The sequence below is a fragment of the Varanus komodoensis genome, unplaced genomic scaffold (genome assembly GCF_004798865.1).
Source record: "Varanus komodoensis strain SLA01 unplaced genomic scaffold, ASM479886v1 scaffold9, whole genome shotgun sequence".
Classification (NCBI taxonomy): Eukaryota; Metazoa; Chordata; class Lepidosauria; order Squamata; family Varanidae; genus Varanus; species Varanus komodoensis.
Window position 1 is genome coordinate 18,461,474 of NW_025336598.1, and position 19,158 is coordinate 18,480,631.

Sequence of the window (19,158 nt, forward strand, 5' to 3'; positions counted from 1 at the left end):
TCTCTAAGTACCACCTGTTAGAACTGAAGTGCATAACAATGAGGGAAAGGGACTTCTCAGGTGTTACACCCAGAATGAGAGCTTCCCCCCCCCCCAATTTCCATTCTGCTTTCCTTTAAAACCCTTCTTATGAGCCTGGGCTTTTTCATTTCCTGAAGTTTGAAGTTTTAATATTTAAGTTTATTTAAGTGAGTAAGAGTTTCAAATGTACAAGGCACAAAAATGGAATTCAGTAGCAGCAGCGATATATCTATTTCTGGTGGCCCTTACCTATCCTATAAAAATAAGAAAATATTGTTAATATCAAATGGAAATACGGAAACAGAACTGGCTTCTGCCTGCTCTCAGATCAACTTACTGAAACTCACCATGACACATTTTTCCCTGTGTTCTATTTCACAATGTTTCCAGTTTCCCAAACAGTGAGCCGGCAGGCCGACAAGATACCATCCAGTGGGAGGGTCCTGGCCATCCACATAGATGTGATGGCCAAGTTAACTGAAGCTGCTGCAGTCTGGCTGGAAATGCCCATTTCATTTCACTGCAAGATTTATTTATTATCACACTGATATTCCACATTTTTCTTTCCACTTGTAAGGAACACAAGGTGGTTTCCCTCCTCCTCCTCCTCCTATCTATTTTTGTCCTCACAGCCACTCTGTGTCATAGATAAGGCTGACAGTCCATGACTGGCCCAAAACCATCTGCTGAGATTCATGGTCAAGTGGGAATTAGAACCCAAGCTCCTGAGTCCCAGTCAAAGATTCCAAGCATGGCACAACTACTGGCCCTCTGTCTCTCCAAAAATCCTTCCTAGGCTGGCTCAGAGAATTTGAAATGTGACATTCTGGCCATAAACATGGCTTTGCTGGTTCACTTCAATGTAAGTATCATCACTGGATACTTAACTTGCTGCCTTCAAGTGCTGTAAACAAGATGGCCTTCCTTGCATGAGACATTTACTAAGGCTTCTGCTTCAAACACCTTTCCCTTGAGGTTTTCTCCCTGGGGCTCCCGCTCTGCCTTTCCGTTTGTTCCATTACACACCACAAACTGACACTGTGGTCTCTGCAGCAAATGATAGCGGCATCCAGGAAAATACCAGAGTTGCCTTACCCTAAAAGAAAGCCACAAAAATAGCTAGAAATCATGGCAGAATTCTTGGAGGAGGAGGATGGCAGGGAAAGGACCCTCGAATCTCCATGAGTGAGGGGTCAAAAGCACACAATAAATTCCTCATGTAGAGAAGCCTCCCAATTTCAGCTGCAATCCACTTTGCCCTTTCCTGGAAACTCACTGAACACAGGAGGGCTTACGTCCAAGCAAAAATGGATAGGGCTGCACTGTGAGTATCTAGCTATCTATTCAATGCAAAGCACCCATTCAAGTGGGATTTAGGAATTACACCATACCTGGTGGCAAATACCTTGTGCATTTGCAAAAACAGTTTGCAACACAGCACAGGAGGAACAAGCCTTTCATGTAAGATTGCACTGGGCAAATCTTTCCTCAAGTAACCCAGCCTTAACTTGTAGATCAGCACATTTAAAAAGGCAGCCTCTGAAAGACAGGGATTTTATGTCACCTAAAACATTGTCCAAGGACAGTTCTTGGTTGAAATCACAGCCCAGCACCTAGAGCATCCAAGCTCATTTTTCAGCACAGATAAATGCCTTGAGTTCCAGCTGATTTGCCTTTCTCTCCTAATTCCCTTGTGTCTCATTAACACGTTTCTCCAAGCGTCCCTGCTATAAACTAAATCTGTTCTCCATGTCTTAGCCAATATTCTTATTCAGTCCTATATCCAACCACAAAGCAAATTAATGCCTCACGCAATAGACAGACATTATATATTGGGAGTGTGTGCGCACTATACATTGAAAATACATACACACTGCGTGTGTGTGGGTGTGTGAAGAGTCTCCAATACTCCCCAAAGAGACAGACAGTCTGTATGTTCTGCACAATCATTTTTGTTGCAATTTATCCTTCCTCTTGTTAATACTGCAAATAAAACTTGCACTATGATTATATAGGAATCTTGGTTTCAACTGAACTCAGCAAGAACATTTTTCTTACTACATGTTTAGGAAAACAGTAGACGGAGGGGTTTCATTTTAGTGGATTCTTTTTCAGCACTGTCCAGCAGAAAGAAGCAGCAATGAGTAGTCCTTGATCAGCCCATACCTGAGTGACAAGTTACTCAAACCTTTCAGTCAGCAGCCTCATGGGACCCAGGCGATTCTACTCAACTGGCAGTTCCAACATCATGCTCTGGCTATCCACATTAGAGCAAAGCCACCAGCTGCCTGCATTGCATTGCATTCTTCTTCTTCTTCCCCTGCCCTCATGGGTACAGTCATCTTGTACCCTTTGAACTTTTCTGTCAGCCTCTCAGTAATTCTGTGTGTGTGCGCGTGCACGCATGCACATGCATGGATATATGTGCAGAGAAACACCTGGCATTCCAGCTACTCTCAGAACTGTCAGCCACAGACTTGTGTGACAAGCAAAGCAAAGCAAAGCAAAAGCAAAAGCAAAAGCAAAAGCAAAAGCAAAAGCAAAAGCAAAGCAAAGCAAAGCAAAGCAAAGCAAAGCAAAGCAAAGCAAAGCAAAGCAAAGCAGAGGCTGCATCCTTGCAGAGAAAACCCAGTTAGGTCCTCAACAGCTGGGATCAGCAACAGCAACAGGCAAGCCTTAACTCCAGCTCCAGAGCTGGCCTGGCACGTTCCTCTACACTTTACTCCAGCTGTCCCAAATCTGCTGCCCGTAGAGGTTTTGGACTGCATCTCCCAGCACTCCTGACCATTGGCTAAGCTGTCTGGGGCTGATGGGAGTTGAAGTCCAAAGCTTCTTCAGTCATCAGGGTAGGGAAGGCTGCTTTTCCTCGTTAAAGTGAATGGGATATTTATGGGACAAAAGCACAAGGCAACACTGTTGCAGTAAGAGGTAAAAGGAAATTGGGTGGCCTAGCAGTGGTCCTGGGGAGCATCTTCGTGAGCAGAGAGCTAGCCGCGGCACTGCACCCTTGCCATGCACGAGGCTTCCCTTCCTTGTTCCCCACACCTCTGCCCTGCCCCACTAGCTTACTGGTGGACATTTCGCTAGTAAGCAACAACTCACCACATCTTCTGAGCAGCTGATAAGGAAGGTTTCCCCATATGGAGATATTGGAGGCGGCTTTTCTTCAGCAGGATCTCCTTGAAAGGTAAGGAAGGGTTACTTCAGGCATGCACATGTGTCATTCAGTTCCTCAAACGTGATCACTTGTAGTTCACTTGTATCTGGATGGACTGACCCAGATAGCAATACTCAATTTAAGCTGCCACAAAGTGAGATCAGCTCAATCAGTGGAGATGCGCGCACACGCACACACACACACAAGCATTTCATTTTCCAACCAAGAAATTAATGAACATGCAAGTATACAAAGCTGTTCTGAGCAGTGATATATACCATTTGCAACCATAATTAAAACTACAGTAAACATACCACTAACACCTATTCAAACAAATGGGGTCCCAAATAACACATCAAAATTTAGCATTTGCATTCCCCCCTTTTTGACTTTTCCACAATTTGCTGTGCTACACGCTATAACTGAAATGGATTGAACTAACCTTGTTACCATTTGATGGTTACAAGCAACTCAGCTCTGTGAAGGTGCAAAACATTTTTACTGGGGCAGAAAAACTGAGAACGCAAAAACAGACTTGCAATTTGCATAAGTATTCACCCCTTTGCTGTGACAAGCCTAAATAAGCTCTGGTGCCTCTCACAGTCACACACCACAAATAGCTGAATGGAGTCTACCTGTGTGCAGTTCCAGTGCCACATGATTAGGTTAAATAGCTTGTTCCTGGAAAGCCCCAGAGTATCTTGGAGAACATATCTAAACAAACAGCTCCCTGAAGACCAAGGAGTTATCTGGAATAAAACTTTGCAGAAGCAGCAATCAGGGTATAAGAAAACCTCATGCTATGAATATCCACGGGAGGAGTGTTAAATCCATTATTACAAAATGGAAAGAATATGGCTTAGCCATGACTCTGCCTAGAGAAGGTTATTAGTCAGAGAAGCAAACAAGAAGCCAGTTGTAACTCTGAAGGAACTGGAGAGAAATGAAAGAAACTGTCCATGGAAGAATGGCAAAAAAAAGCCATTGACTCAGACAAGCCTATGTCAAAGCTCATTTAGAGTTTGCAAATAGACATGTAGGACCCACAGCAAATATATGAAGAAAGTTACTCTAACCTGATGAGACTAAATGTGAGCTTTTTGGCTGAAAGTTGCTGCAAAACCTACTGTATAGCATAAAGCCAGGAGTGCCCATTTCTCTCAACACTCTCTCCCCATTATGAAGCATGCTGGTGGCAGCTTCATGTTGTAAGGATGCTTTTCTTCAGCAGAGACTTAGAAAGTGGCCAGGACAGAGGGCATGATGCATGGTGCCAAAGACAGGGCAGTTCTGGGGGAAGACCTGTTTCAGTCTGCAAGGAACCTGAGACTATAGCAGAGGCTAATCTTCTATTAAGATAATGACTCTGAACACACAACCAGAGTAACACTGGAGTGGTTTCAGAACAAGAGCCTGGATGCATTAGAATGGCCCAGTCAAAGCCCAGACTTCAGTCTGACTGTGGCCAGACCTGAAGGGTGTTGTTACAGTCCGCATCTACTCTTTCAGAGCTTAAGCCCTTTTGCCTGGAGGAATAAGCCATCATTGCAGGATTAAGATGTGCAAAGTTGATAGAGCAAGACATGCAATTGCTACCAGCAGCGCTTTAACCAAATAGTGACCCAGAGAGGAGAACCATAACAATATTATGCACCTTCACAGAGCTGAGCATCCTGAACAAGTGTTATCAAGTGGTAACAATGCCAGTCCAATTCATTTCCAGGATGTAACACAACCTGTAAATCTGGAAAAATCAAGGGGAACAGAATGCTTCTGCAAGACACTGTAGTTATGCTGTGTGCATGTGCGCACATGCACATTAAAGAAAAATTATGGCCACCAATACTAATCCCATTGCCTTGGCATTCATTTCAATGGAACGTACTTCTAAGCAAGCCTCAGGGTTGCAGCCTAACTTAATTAGAACCTTTGCAAAGGTTCATACTTAAACACTATGCTTCCATTTTCTCGGATTACTACTGTCTGCGCTGTTCAGTTTCTTTTACTAGATTCTAGAATGGAATGGACAACTCTGACTTTGTACCTTGAAAAGAAGGAAAATGCATCAAGGAACTGTTTCTGCAGCTGGCAGAAGTAGACTTGCCCACAGAAAGCAGATTCAGGATTTGACCCACAGTTCAGGATGGGAGGGCCATTGCTAGCATAGGTAAAATGGCACCATGTGAGCAAAAAGGAAAGAATCGGTTGTCTTGGGGGACTCCCAAGAGAATCTGAATAGAAAACTAGATGGGAGAGAGAATGGAATCAAATATTATCAAGAAGGCATGGTTGGCCAACAGGAATACTGTGCAAGATCACTCCAGGTTACGCATGCATTTCCCTCTTTGACTACATGGTGTAGGAGAGAGTAACACCACCTGAAGAGGCACTTAATTTGAGGACAGAATTTCCCCCTACTCTGAACTTTGCAGTCACCATCATCTCAGGCTGCAATTCTAAACTTCCCACCTGAGATTAAGCCTCACTGAACTCCCAAGCAGATATGCACAGAATTGCACTGATAAACCAGGAGCAGAATACAGGCATGCGTGCATCCAATCAACACTGGTTCAAAATGTAAGAAGAGATGAAAAAGATTGTCCAAGTCACTGTCTGATAAGTACTGTAATCCTTAAAGGCAGCCTGAGAATTTTTTTGAAAAACTTAAAACTCTGCAGAGGGCTAGAAAACAGTGTATGTTTTCTGTAACAAAACAGAGAAAAGCAATGGTTCTCTGCAGAGGTAATTACATTCTACATGTCTTGCAACACAAACTCATTCATCTTTCTAGGGTTCTTGCAACCCCTAGACAATACACTGGGGGTCAAATCTGGCATGACTCAGTTCCAGTCTAGACTTCCAAGGTATTCAAGATGCTCACCTACCCACTTCCCCAGCCACTAATGATCAAATGGTTTCCCACCTTTCTTCCAGTCTTTCCCCTATTCTAAAATGAGCTAGTGTGGTGTAATGGTCAGATTATTGGACTAAGACTCAGGAGATCCAGATTCTAGGCCCTGTCCTGCCATGAAGCTCCCTGAGTGATTTGGGCCGGGCACTGACTCTCAGCCTAACCCACAACACAGAGTCATTGAGAAGATACAACAGTGGGTAGGAGGACCACCTAAGCTGCCTTGGGTTCCTTGCAAGAGGAAACAAATAGGGATTTAAATGCAATTTTAAAAATAAATTAATAGGCTGAAATGCCTGTGCAATGGCTTACTTATTGGCATTAAGCACTTGAAGTTATAGTCTAAGTATTTTTTTGATTCTTTGGTTCACCCACTTCCCCTGCTCTCTTTGCCTTCGGCTTCCCCCACCACTGCAATACAGCTCCCATGAGCCTCTTCCAAGTGTAATTCAGCCCCTGGTTGAAAGAGGTCCTGCATCTCTGGTGCACAGTACAGCAACCGCTGGGCATCTTGTCAGTGCAAGGCACTGCCAGTCTGTCCACTTGCAAAACAGCAGGTTGGCACACACTGAAAATGCATTGCAAAACAGAGGCAGCTTTTATATATGGTCAGTGATTATGCACAGTTCTATGGCCAAACTAGTGGCACACACGCTTCAGAGTGATTTCCCCCCTTCAGTTCTTACAGATTTTCTCTGAGCTATCTAATGCATCTGCCCTCACCTGCTGCGAAAAGTATAATTCACCAGGAGAAAGTACATGCTTGTTCATGGATCAGTGTATAAAACTGTCTGCCATGATGGGGAAATCTACAGGACCATGCTGTGAAAGTAGTAGGGGTTACAGGATATGTGAAAGCCACAATATAGCAGACCCTTTAATGAGCTTATAAACTCTAACCCACATTTTCAAAGTGTCCACTTGTAACTGCATCACTGAACAGAAAACAGATTTTCAGTGATACTGTATCTTGCCCCTTCTGACTTAGGTTTTCAAGGAAAATCCTTCAGTCCTTAAAATATTGGAGGGCCTGTAACTATTTTCAATATGGAGTTTCATTAGAAGTTTTCCTTTTATTTCTAATCTTGACAGCCTGTCGATTGATACTCATTATTCCTTGAAGAGTACTCGAAAAAAGTTGCTAGCCGTTATTTTTCAGGACAAAATGCTTTGAAATTGAAACAAAGAATCAAAAGGGGGACCAAAAATAATAATAAAAAACCCACAGCCTTCAAGCAGTCTCAGCATTTCCAAGGTGCAAAGATGTGGAGGAGGGAAACTGTTTCATGATTTTTAAATGCCTGAAGCCGACAGCAGGGCTATTTTGCAGAGCACAAAATGTGCCCAAACATGTGCAGTTATGTCTTAAGTGGGAGCAAACAGAAGTTCACTCCAAGTGGTTAAACAACTGTTTATCACTCTCCACAGAAATTGGTTGAAAACTCTTTTTAATCCTCTTTTCTCAGATAGTCTGTCAGTTATTATAGAACCTAAGAACAATATTATGAGTTACGCACATTTAAGGGAGATTCAGACTTTTTCCCCAGCCCAAGCTCTACAGCAAACCATGTTTGAAACCAAGCAGAGCAAGGGTACAGCACTTCTGGCCTGAGGACCAAATCCAGCCCCTCAGATCGGGGGGCGGGGGGGAGCTGACATCCATCATTCACTGCATTTTGCTGAACTTTTTTTTAACTTTTAAATGGCACATGACCATTAACTTTTAAATGGCTTTAAAAATAGCACATGGCCATTATATCATTGCTGCTTATGATGGAAATTCGTCAGTTTTAATTTTGTATTTGTACAGCTAGTTTTCAAGTTGCTTTAAGCACTTTACAGAAAGGCAATAGACAGATATAGCCAAGAGCATAAGGGTTACGTGTGTGCATGTAGATTGGAAAGAATATGAGCAAGACAAAAGGGAAAAACTGGTAAAGAATTTCCCACTTTGGCAGGGATCTGGACTGGATGGTTTTTGACATTCCTTCCAATTCTATGAAGTTTTGAAGCTCCTTCTCATCACTCATAAATGCACACCAGCCTATATATGTCCAGGTTGTTCATAAATGTTCCCCAATGGAATAGAAGACAAAACATATATTAAAATGTACCTGGCAATTTCTGCTTTCATTTTAAATTCAGAGTAGGTACAGAGGGCTGCTTCAGACTGGGACCTCGTGTGGGAATCAGGGGGCTTTAACCCTCCTCCCCATCCATTCGGGACCCAACATGAAATGGGAGGGGGGGGAGGTTCATGTCTGCAATAATGATTGTGCAACAAATGGCATACTGTTTTGCAATAGAAACTGCAGCTGTGGCTGGATTGGAAGCCCTGCAATCTGGACTGGAGGCCCTACACATCCACTGGTGTCATAATCAAAGTAAGACACAGCCACGAGGTGTATCTTTGAAGAAATCTCCTCTCTCGCCCCAAGATACACTCTATACAGAGCCTAATTGGATGTGGCAGAGCTTTGAACCCAGGTTTCAGAATGCCAGTCATGCACAAGTACAAAGCACAGAGTGCGAAATGACTGAAAGTGAAATACTGGGTGGGATGTTATTGAGCTTTTCCTCTACCTTGTGTGTACCCACCTGCTTTCTATATGAATTTGTCATGTATTGCCCACTTTCCATCTTGTCTGCATAGATGGATTCTGCTCAGAGCCTTAGCTATGCCACCCACTTAACTAGCAATCATTTCTCAAAGAAAGCAATGCTTAAAGGCTGCTGTGGAGTTCAAATCGACCTTGTACAGGAAAAGTACATTGAAAGCAGCCTTGAAGTGTGAAAGTAACACCCAATAATGCACAAGCTATTCATACATGGTTCCACAGGTTTCCTACCACAGCAAAAACTTTGTACATCTTCTTTACAAGAAAATGCATCCCAATAGTATTTCCCAGGAGAAATGTATGAGCTGCACTCTCTACAGCACCTTTGAAGGAATTGCCAGTCCTATTTCTCCATTACAACTCAAGCAGCTTTGTGCTTTCAGCTGGAAATTGATATAAAACAAAACTAACGCCTTTTTTGTTTTCCAAACAAGGGCATTATAAATCAAGAAACACAAAATCTTTTATTTATTATTATGACCTTCCTGATATTCTCATCACTCTATATTTCTGCAATAAAAAATTCAGTATCAGTTTTGTTTTCTTTCTTACACTTTCTGATAACTCTATATAATTTGCAATTAGTCACAAAGTTAAACTTACGCCTTTGTGTAATATGACTCTCTGTACAAGAGATATTTAAGTTATTCATGTTTCTTCTTACTTGCAGAGAGCTGTAAAGATAGCAAAAAGGAAGAAAAAATATTAGCGAGAATATCCATTTATCTATTACATTAGAAACATGAGACTTGTGCTTAGAGACTTATGCCGTCTCAGTGAAACAACTTTTAAAAGCTGGTTTGTTCACTAGAGTAACACTATATTCTACTTTCCATTTCTATTACAATTAATATTTTGATCCAAATATCCCAGTTAACTCTTTCAAGGTTCTAACATGAAGTAAGTACAGAACTGGTTAAACAAACAGAAATGCAACAAGTATCTGTGATTTTGTTTTAATTTCCAAAGTGAACAAGCAGCAGATTTGCACCTATTGATAAGTATTCTGAACAAAGCCACACTTGGCTAAACAGATCCATGTTAAAAGTAGTTATTTGTTGCACAATTAAGCTAACAACACAGAACAAGGACCTACATCCAGCAATCCAATTTTGTGGAACAACCTAGGAACATGCGCAACGGCAAGCTGATCAGCACTTTGACAGGGACATCAGTCTGCTCAGCACCAAACATAATAGCAACTGAACAGGGAACAGTGCACTGTTATTTGCAGATGTGCACTCATCATCTGGAAAATCCTATCTTAGCAAAAATCATTTCTCTTTCCCGGTAAGTGACCAATTTTCAGTTCAAAGGAAACATGTTCTGAAATAATGGTAAGTGCATTATATACCTTCAGCAATAATGCATTAAAGATAGAGGTAGAGAGACACCATAAGCTAGAATTGCTGAGAATTCTGGGTTATACTGAATAAACAAGGATTCAAGAGTTGTTCTTGGCTTGTGACACTGACTTATCAAGAGGTAATGGAACATCGACCGAAGTTGCCCGGCTATGATTGCAACCTTGCAAGTAAGCTAAAGTTGTCCTTTTGGGGATTCCGTAGCAGCTATGGGGGAGGAAGGGAGGAATTCCAGGAAGCAAATGTTGGCGGAGAGGTTTTGCCTCCCTCTCCCAGTGTGCAATGGTGCTGATTTGGACCACAGTGGTGTGGCTTACACTACAACAAAAGGGTAACCTTGAGCTGCATGCTATGTAATTAACATAAAGTGTAGTTTAGCTCTAAAGTTTTAAGCTAGCTTCCAAAAGATGCAAAAATCAAAGACCTGTTTTTGTGTGGAAAAACAGTATGCATGAACATGTTTATAACCCCAGAATAGCCGCAACATTATTTATTTATTTATACTTTCATTTCTGTGCCGCCTACTCGGAGCAAGCATGTCCACCCTTGCTGTCCCACTTTGGAAAAGACAAAGCCATGATCTTATACCCATTCTCTTGCAGAGGTTCATTTCAGTCATTTGGCTACGTTCTACCTGTCATGCTAAAAATCCTCCCACACTTGCAAGAGAAAAGGTACCCTTCTCTTTTAAAAAGCAGGCCAGACATTTTCAATAGCCCAAGCACAAAATCATGTGCTGCTTAATCTTCTGGAGGTCCATTGATGCACTGAAACATACCCAACAGCTTGTGTGTGGTCATATCTATCAGCCGTGTGGTCACTGAGGTGGGACTGACTTGAACACACATGCTCTGTAGAAAACACATCCTGGAAACTAAAAGGGAAGCCTGTTTCCAAACCTCAGTCACCACACATCGGCCTGAAGGTAGATATAATGTGATGGTTGCAGCCTGCTTATCAGAATACCTAGAACATAGGACCTCGTAACTCTCCAGTCCAGCCACTCTTCAGTACAGCCATTTTAGGATGGAGCCCCAGGGAAAGAGTAAGGACAAGAGGACTTGAGGAAGGACTTGAGCAAGAAGCATTGTTCAGTAGTGCTCCACTTTAGAGGTGTATTTTCAGCCCAAGGGCTGGATTCCTTTTCTGAGACATTGCCAGGGGGCACATTCCAATAGTGGGCATGGCAGAAGATAAAAGGAGCAAGGGCAGAGGAAATGTGAGCAAAGTACTGAAAAAAATCTGCATATTTTAGCTTAAGATGTTTTAGATTAAGACCCTAACCTTTTAAAATAGAGATGACACTGCACAAAAGCCAGGAAGCCACCAAAAGGTGGGTGATTGGGAGAAGGAGGCATGGTTTACTGGAGAACCCTAAAGAGTCAAATTTGGCCTCTGGGACTGAGGTTCTGCACCCCTGCATCTATGCAAAGAGCCCAGATGCAATTCTCCAGAACCACCAGGTGGGCCTAGAAAAGACCTATTTCAAACTCTGAAAAGCTGGAGAAAAGTCAATGTCCTAGGTCTGTAACGTGGCAGGAAGAATAGAACAAAAGATGCTATGAGACCATACACGGCACCTAATGCAATATTATGCACTATGCATCTGTCTGAAGGAGGAGAAAACTGCTGACAGAGTCATTCCACAAATCAGTGCATAGCCATGGTTGCATCCTCTCTGTCATGGGTCCTCAAACTATGGCCCGGGGGCTGGATTCAGCCCCCCATGGCCATTTATCCAACCCGCCTCAGAGGTTTTCAACATGCCCACGCGCCATGCACGGGGAGGTTGCGAATTGCTCGCGAGGGGATCATTTTGGACTCACTCAGAGAAAACAATCTCCAAGCGAGCAAGCCGCTGCATCACGCGCCCGCCGCTGCATCGTGGAACATGCCCGCCTCCCCTTGCCGCGTATGCGCCTCACCACGCATGCCGCCCCGCCCCCTGCTTCAGCGCCCACAGGCCCACAGGCCCTGCTCCCAAGCCGGCCCACACGCCCCACAGGCACCTTTCAACTGGCCCCCTGGTGAAAACATTTGAGGATCCCTGCTCTACATGCTCTCTCCCAGCTGCAATTTTGACTCATCCCCCCTCAAAATGTAGAAAACACAAGAGGCTGTGTAACTTGTTTGTACCACCGCTTCCACTGAAAGTATAAGTGACTGTTTCAAGAAAAGTGATTTTTTTTTTTAATGCCTCACTGGCCAGTGCCCCCACCCACACTCCTAATCCTGGAAGTAGCTGAACTCCATCTGACCACTCAACACGGGCCCAACCAAAACTCCATCTCCATTGTGGCAGATTGTTCAGGATCCCAAGCTCCCTCATTATGCTTCAGAAGCAAAATAACAGTGAAAAACACAGACTTCTACAACATGAAGCGAGGCAGGCTGTTTAAAGGGGGCAGAGGATGTCTAAGAAAGCTACTTGTTTAAGAAAGACATTCATTAAAAACTTCTGAACTGTTCTCATTCCACTTGAATGGCACCACAGAGTGTGCTCCCAGCTGCTTTCACCAATCAGGTCTTTAAAAATGAAGTCTGAGATGTAAGGAAAAGGGCAAATCTGGTACAATGCTACCTTGGCTCACAAACTTAATCCATTCCAGGACTCTGGTTGTGACCCAAATTGGTCATGAGCCAAGTTAAATTTCCCCATAAGGTTAATTGTAAATAAGGTTAATCCGTTCTGTAATCATTTTTTTTTAAATCAGAAAAATGTGAAGCAAAGTGACAAACAACAACAACGATCGTGGTCATCTCCCCCTCCCCACCCTGAGCTCAAGTGCAGCCATCTTCCCGCTCCCCAGCACGACTGAGATTGCGCCCGTCATCCCTGCATGTTCCTGTCATCCTGGCGTGCTGGGGGGTAGGGAGACACGGGCGCAATCACAGGCGCATTGGGTGAGGAAGAGATGGGCGCGATCTTGGCCATCTCCCCACTCGGGTGGGGCGGGGAGATGGCCGTGATCATCCCGGTTGGTGGGCGGACATGTTCAAGATTGTGCCCATCTTTCCTGCAGAAGCGCGCTCGTGATCACACATGTCTTCCCTGCACGAACGCAACTGCGATCACGGCCATCTCTCCACTTGGGGGCGGGGGTGGAGATGGCTGCGATCTTGGTCGCCACCCAATGCGGAGTTCGTGACCCACATCAAAATTTTCATGAAATTTTTGTTCGGGACCCGATTTGGTCGTGAACCAAGGCGTTTGTGAGCCGAGGCACCACTGTACTTGCTTACTGACAGCAATGTTCACAGCCTGTGTACTGCTACAGTTCAGTACAGATGTGTATCAACTGCTGATCTATTTCCCTTCTCTGTTTCTAGTAAGGTCCCTAACACTAAATTGATAAACTAAAGCAAAACACATTTTGTTGCCGCAAAAACTGAAACAGTATTTCTTTTTCACATAGCACAAGTATCATTTGGATGTTGCCTCAATTGATTAGGTTTGTTGTATGAGCAAACTGTGACTCATTGCTTTTATTAAAATTTCCTTCCCACCACCCCACCAGGAAGAAGGGTATTTTTCATCCAATCTTGTTAGAAAACAAAGTGCTTTAAGAACAGCAATAAACTATTCATCTTTTGTAGCACAACCTAATAAAACATGACAATCTTTTGAAATCATTAGGACTTACTATCAATCTGCTCATTTCAAAATGTTCCATTAAGAATCCTTGCAGACTTTAAAGCAAGAACTAGACTGATACAGAAAGGACCTCTTTCTAAAATGACCTCAGATGCCCACAGTTCTAATTTAGGATGAGCATCAGGAAGACATCCATAATTGTTTTGTCACAATGAGAATTAGTCTGGTGTCTATTCAAAAATCAGAATGCTCTGAAGAAATGAGCTCCAAGTCTCCTTTTCCACCCTGCCCTATAATACGCAATGTATCACCCCCACCACTACCACACTGCATTTGATACCCTTGGCTCCTGGGGAAAGATGAGAAAAGTTTTCCTAGGTGTTACTGGAGAGTGTGGGGAGTGAGTCAAAGCTCGTGTTTGCTGTAATGTCTAGTTCAATCCTACTGCAATAACTCGAAATGGATTTATGACCTGTATCCTTCTAAGCCAATGAGAGCCAGCACAACACCTACACCGAGAGGTGACTAGAACTTTGGGAGTTGCTCCTTCACAGAACTTTCAGTTGATGGTACATTTTATCATGCCACTTTTTATTCAGGCCGGAAAAGAGCTTCATTTATTATGGACTACTTTTTATTATTTTGGACTAGAATATCAGCAATAAGTTTGCTTCCCACATGGTCGATTTTTATATTAACAGTAGATTTGAGTCATATTTGCTTGTGTACATGGTATATTTGGGCACAGGGATTTTCATTACTCTGCATATGCAAATGAAAGGTGGCTCTTTCCTTCCTGTTGCTTTATCGATGGAGCAAGTTTTCCTCTCTTGTTAAAAGAAACCAACCAAGCCAGATAATTTTTTGTTATCTGGAGTGTCAGGGCAAAATAAGAGAAAGCTCCACCATAATATGGCGACTAAAAGCCTGACACTGTAAGAACAGCTTTATACTTAAGGTGGGATTTCTGAATCCATGTTGCAAGTCTAGCTCCTCACCATACACCTTAGATATGCTAATATACCTGCCCTGAAAGGTCTTCCTTTGGAAGAATACTTTATGCATGCTAAGGTATGCCTGCCTTGAAAGTCCTTCCTTTTGTGTCCATGGTCTTAACCACATTCAACCCTGTGTGTCTATGGCAAACTGCCTACCAATCCCCCACAGTGACCCCCCATCTGTCCTCCAAACAGCATAAGTAGCTGAAAGGTTATAAAAACATCTTGTACAGGCTGAATTTTGGTAATCCCTTTGGGGACTCCCCACATGCTGCATTTATTTCCTGCATGTCAGAATAAACTGTAAGTGTTCTTTTGATTGTATGCCCCCAGTGGACATTCCGGTTTGTCCTTGTCAATCTGATTTTTTCGTAGTTATCAACAAATAATCAATAGAATTATTCTGGCAAAATCAGCAGTACTCCTTGTGCTCAAGAGATGAGGATCACAATGGCAAGATGCCACTTCAGCCGCACAGCTTCAAATTCATGCCAGCATACCTACAGCATTTTGCAAATGGAAACCTGGGCATTCCTGTGACCATTGAGGCAGACAGGCCAGTTTGCCAGGGCCCATTCAGTTCCAGATTACATGCTTTCTGCTAATAGGATGCTGCAAATACCAAGCAGCCTGCCATAGAAATCAGAAAGGGCCTCTTTCTAAAGCTGAAAAGCCATACATCTGAAGACTACTCATTTTCTGCAGAGAGGATGTTGCAAGTAACAGAAAATAAGCAGAACTGCTGCACAGTCGACAGAGCAAGGCAAAAAAAAAGTTACATTCAGGTATATAGAATATCAAGCTAAATGCAATTTAAACAGCTTGGTGCCCATTAGTAGCAATGCAGCCCTGGATGCCTTTCTTGGTGCTCACCTACTTTTAAAAGCAATTAACACTTTTTGCTGTAAAGTGTGGGACTGAAAATTATGGGTTCAAAGGAGTTAAGTGCATTGTGGCTACAGTGGTGTCCCAGACAGAGTGCCAACTGTGCTTACAGCACCAAATGATCACTAAACCCAGACCTAGGCCTGATGGTACCCTCTAGATGTTTTAGACTTCAATCCCCATCAGTCCTACCCAGCATAGCCAGTGGTCAGGATATTTAGGAGTTGTAAATCAAAACATCTAGAGAGTACCAGGCTGGAGAAGACTGATTAAGACAATACTACAGGCTGCTCTGGTTCTATTTCTGAGATAAAGTTTTCCTTGGACTAGACTTATCTTCAGTCACAGAGAACTCAAATTGCATGCATAAGCAAGGAATCTAGTAGCTAGAAAACTGGGTACAGCATCTAGGAATTCAACTGCACCCATTTTACAGCTGATCATCCCCAAAGCTAACACAGTGAAACATTCTCCTGTTCTTCCCCGCCCCACACTCACATAGACATACAAAAGCCTCCTGCTAACATTTCCAGGGCTTTGTCTGCTTCAGTTCCAGGTTCTCCCACCTCAATTCCTATGCAACATCCCTCCAGCGGATATCAGGCCAGCTCTGTGCCAACAAACTACCTCCTGCAGTGGAGGCAGCGAGCACAGCCTTTAATTTATTTTCAGCCTCTCTTGCCACACCTTGTGCCAGAGAGAGGCCCCCTTTCCCCCTCACCTTCAGCACCAGGCAAATGAATTGTTGTTCCTTCAAGCCGGGATGCAAGAGCAGCAAAGCATGCTCTGCTGAAATGGAGAGCAGGCAGCAATTTGAAACTTTGATCTCTGCAAATTCCAGTAAAAACGGATCCAGTACACACACACACACACACACACACACACTAATGTGTTGATCAGAACACTTGTGATCCACCAGATTTTGTACAGTCTTCCATCGTGGCTCAGAAAAAGCTGCATCAAAATGTGTTCTGAAAAGCGCATTCTAAGATAAATTACTTCTTAATAAAGTGGCATTTTAACTGTTAATATTATTGGATTTTATCTGGCCAGGGCGGCTTATTTTATATTGTATTTTTGTATTTTTATCTAATGTTTATATTTTTTAATTTATTATTATAATTATTTTTAATTTATTATTGTAAGCCGCCCCGAGGCTTCGGTGAAAGGGGCGGAATAAAAATGTTTTAATAAATAAATAAATAAACCCCCTGCTCAAGTCTCCCATCGGGATTCTGACCGGGCCAGACCCTGCTTAGCTTCCAAGGTTACAGCAAAGTTGATCAACATGGAGTTTTTTTAAACCAGCATGGGAAGAAACCTTGACAGTTAATCTCATATTAAAAATTAAGTTAGTTAATGCACATCAATGTGCATATGGCCTACATTTTCCTATCCAAAAGCCATCCCTACTTACCAAAAGTACTGAAACAGAAGTATACAGTAACAAACTAATCTTATATAGGAATTATGGAAACTGGAGCTCAGTACATTTGGAGAGCATCAGGTCTTAGAAAACTAGCAGCTGGGTAAGGAAAACCAAGTTATCTGCTCAATACAGGTGCTCTGAATAACAGATTCTTTATTAAGAGTAATGTCATCTTTAACTGAGACACACCTTAAATACAGGTGACAAAACATGAGCTCTCAGCAGAGAGAGACAAAGCTTGTATCATTTTACATCCCCCAAAGTTCCTTTGCATTTCTAAGGAAGCACAAACTGCCCATAATCTGTTTGTAACAAGCCAGAGGCAATTTTCAGAGCCTGGTGGGAGAGAGGTAGAGATATCAGTCCCTTGGCCATACTTTTTAAAAGAAACTTTTAAAAAGTCAAGATGTGAAAGAATGCTAAATAAATGTATTATAAAGGGTGCAAGCATTGCAAGGCAAACAACAGGGTTAATGATAAAGGTCTTGACTTCAAAATCAGTGTCTTGCCAATGTTAAGCAATCTATGCACTGTGTTTAATAAAAGAATAGAAAATACAATAGGTTGTCACCACTATCTCATTCAAACAGTCATAATTATATTGAGTAAAAAGGTCTGGACAAGCTATTTCAGGGCAGAATTACAGGTAACAAAGAACGCAAGTCTTCTGTCAAAAATGGTAGCTAGTTTCACCCTTTGACTCCTAAATGTCTAGTTCAGAGATATAAACTACAAGAGGTCCAGGGGCCATTTCCACACACCCCAACCCCCCCATTGGTATCCCCAAATTTTATTTTTAATTGAAAACTGTGCTCTGTAACAGCTGCAGAACATTAAAAGAGCTCAAGATTATCTTGCAAACAAACTAAGTTTACACTTTTGGTGCTCCATGGACCGCGGATGGTGCCTTCCACCCACAGTTATGGAATGCTCTCTCTGGAGAGGCTATCCTGACACCCACACTCCGTGGTGCCAGGCTAAAACTTGTTTATCTTCCCAGGGTTTGTGAGATCTTATTATTACAATTCTAGGTTAGGCGATTTATATTTTGTTGAATGTCTAACATGTTGGGAGTATTTATATCTGCAAAGATCCTTTGCATATTTTAGTTCTGTGGTATGCATGGAGATTTTACTCCTGTTATTTGCTTTTGCGGTTTTTAGGTCCTGTGATTTGGGCATTTGCTACTGTGCCAATAACTGCCCTTTTGTGCTGGATCTTTGTATGTTGTATTTGCACAGTACATTAAACATACTGTATTATGTTTGACTTAATTTTACATTTTTTATGGCATCTGGGGAAGAGAGTATTTAATAGACTAAGTTTTAAAAAACCCCTCAAAGCCTGCTGTAGGACTACAGAAGCCCAGTTCTTCCATGCATCTGGTCTCCCTATTTCAACCCATGTTTCTGAAATATACTGAATCAGTTCAATCAGCCACACTATTTCTATAATTGAGAAATGGTCATGGCATAGCGGCTAAAAGAGCAGTCCTATGAGAGCACAGCAGGGGTCAGAGAAGGACCTGGGGCTTATTGTATTTTTCTTCCTGCCATGGATGGTAGCAAAGGGGGTCTTCCCTATTGCTGACACTGGAAGAAACATTTAGATATGCAGTTTATCATTTTAAATGTTTTTCCTGGGATGTTGGCTCTGGCTGGGAGGGATTAGGATCCCACAGACAACATTCCAGCTTCATAGAGGATGTGACCACAGCAGCTGAGAAGAGTCACGAGTGAGCTGGGACATAAAAAATAAAAATTTTAAACCCTTCACAGTTATAGCTATTTCTGTGGCTTTGGAAGAGGCCTTCTGAATAAAACCTATGGCCCCTGGGACACTGCCTGGTGATCACCGGATTCAGAGCCAGTTCCAGGTATCTGAGTGTGGGTTTGGACAACAACAACCTATGATTGTTGGTTGTTTGCCATGCCATATAAATGCAGTGACAGCTGGCAACTGCTGGTTCTTCGTGTGGTTACCCACTATGATAAGAATCAATGCTTTATTGTAAGCTTTGTTTGACCCACAATGCAGTTGGCCCCCATTGCCAAACACATTATTTGGAAAGAGTAGCAAAAGCCCCTTGCCAAGCAGCTAGCCAGAGACTGTGGCTGGCAGCTTCCTCCTCAGTGCCCAAGTAGCACCTCTGGGTGGCTGTCAGAGGGTTCCCCCGTGTC

The 19,158-nt window shown here is 42.8% G+C and overlaps 1 protein-coding gene across 1 annotated transcript in view; it reads right to left on the minus strand.

Annotated features, from left to right (window-relative positions):
• ARAP2 (ArfGAP with RhoGAP domain, ankyrin repeat and PH domain 2) overlaps positions 1-19,158 on the minus strand; it is a 113,413-nt gene that overhangs the window by 85,004 nt on the left and 9,251 nt on the right. Inside the window, exons 3-4 of the mRNA XM_044418265.1 lie at positions 9,311-9,381; positions 3,124-3,200 (exon numbers count right to left, since the gene is read on the minus strand). Coding sequence (XP_044274200.1) covers positions 3,124-3,200; positions 9,311-9,381 — 148 coding nt within the window. The remainder of the gene's footprint in view (positions 1-3,123; positions 3,201-9,310; positions 9,382-19,158) is intronic.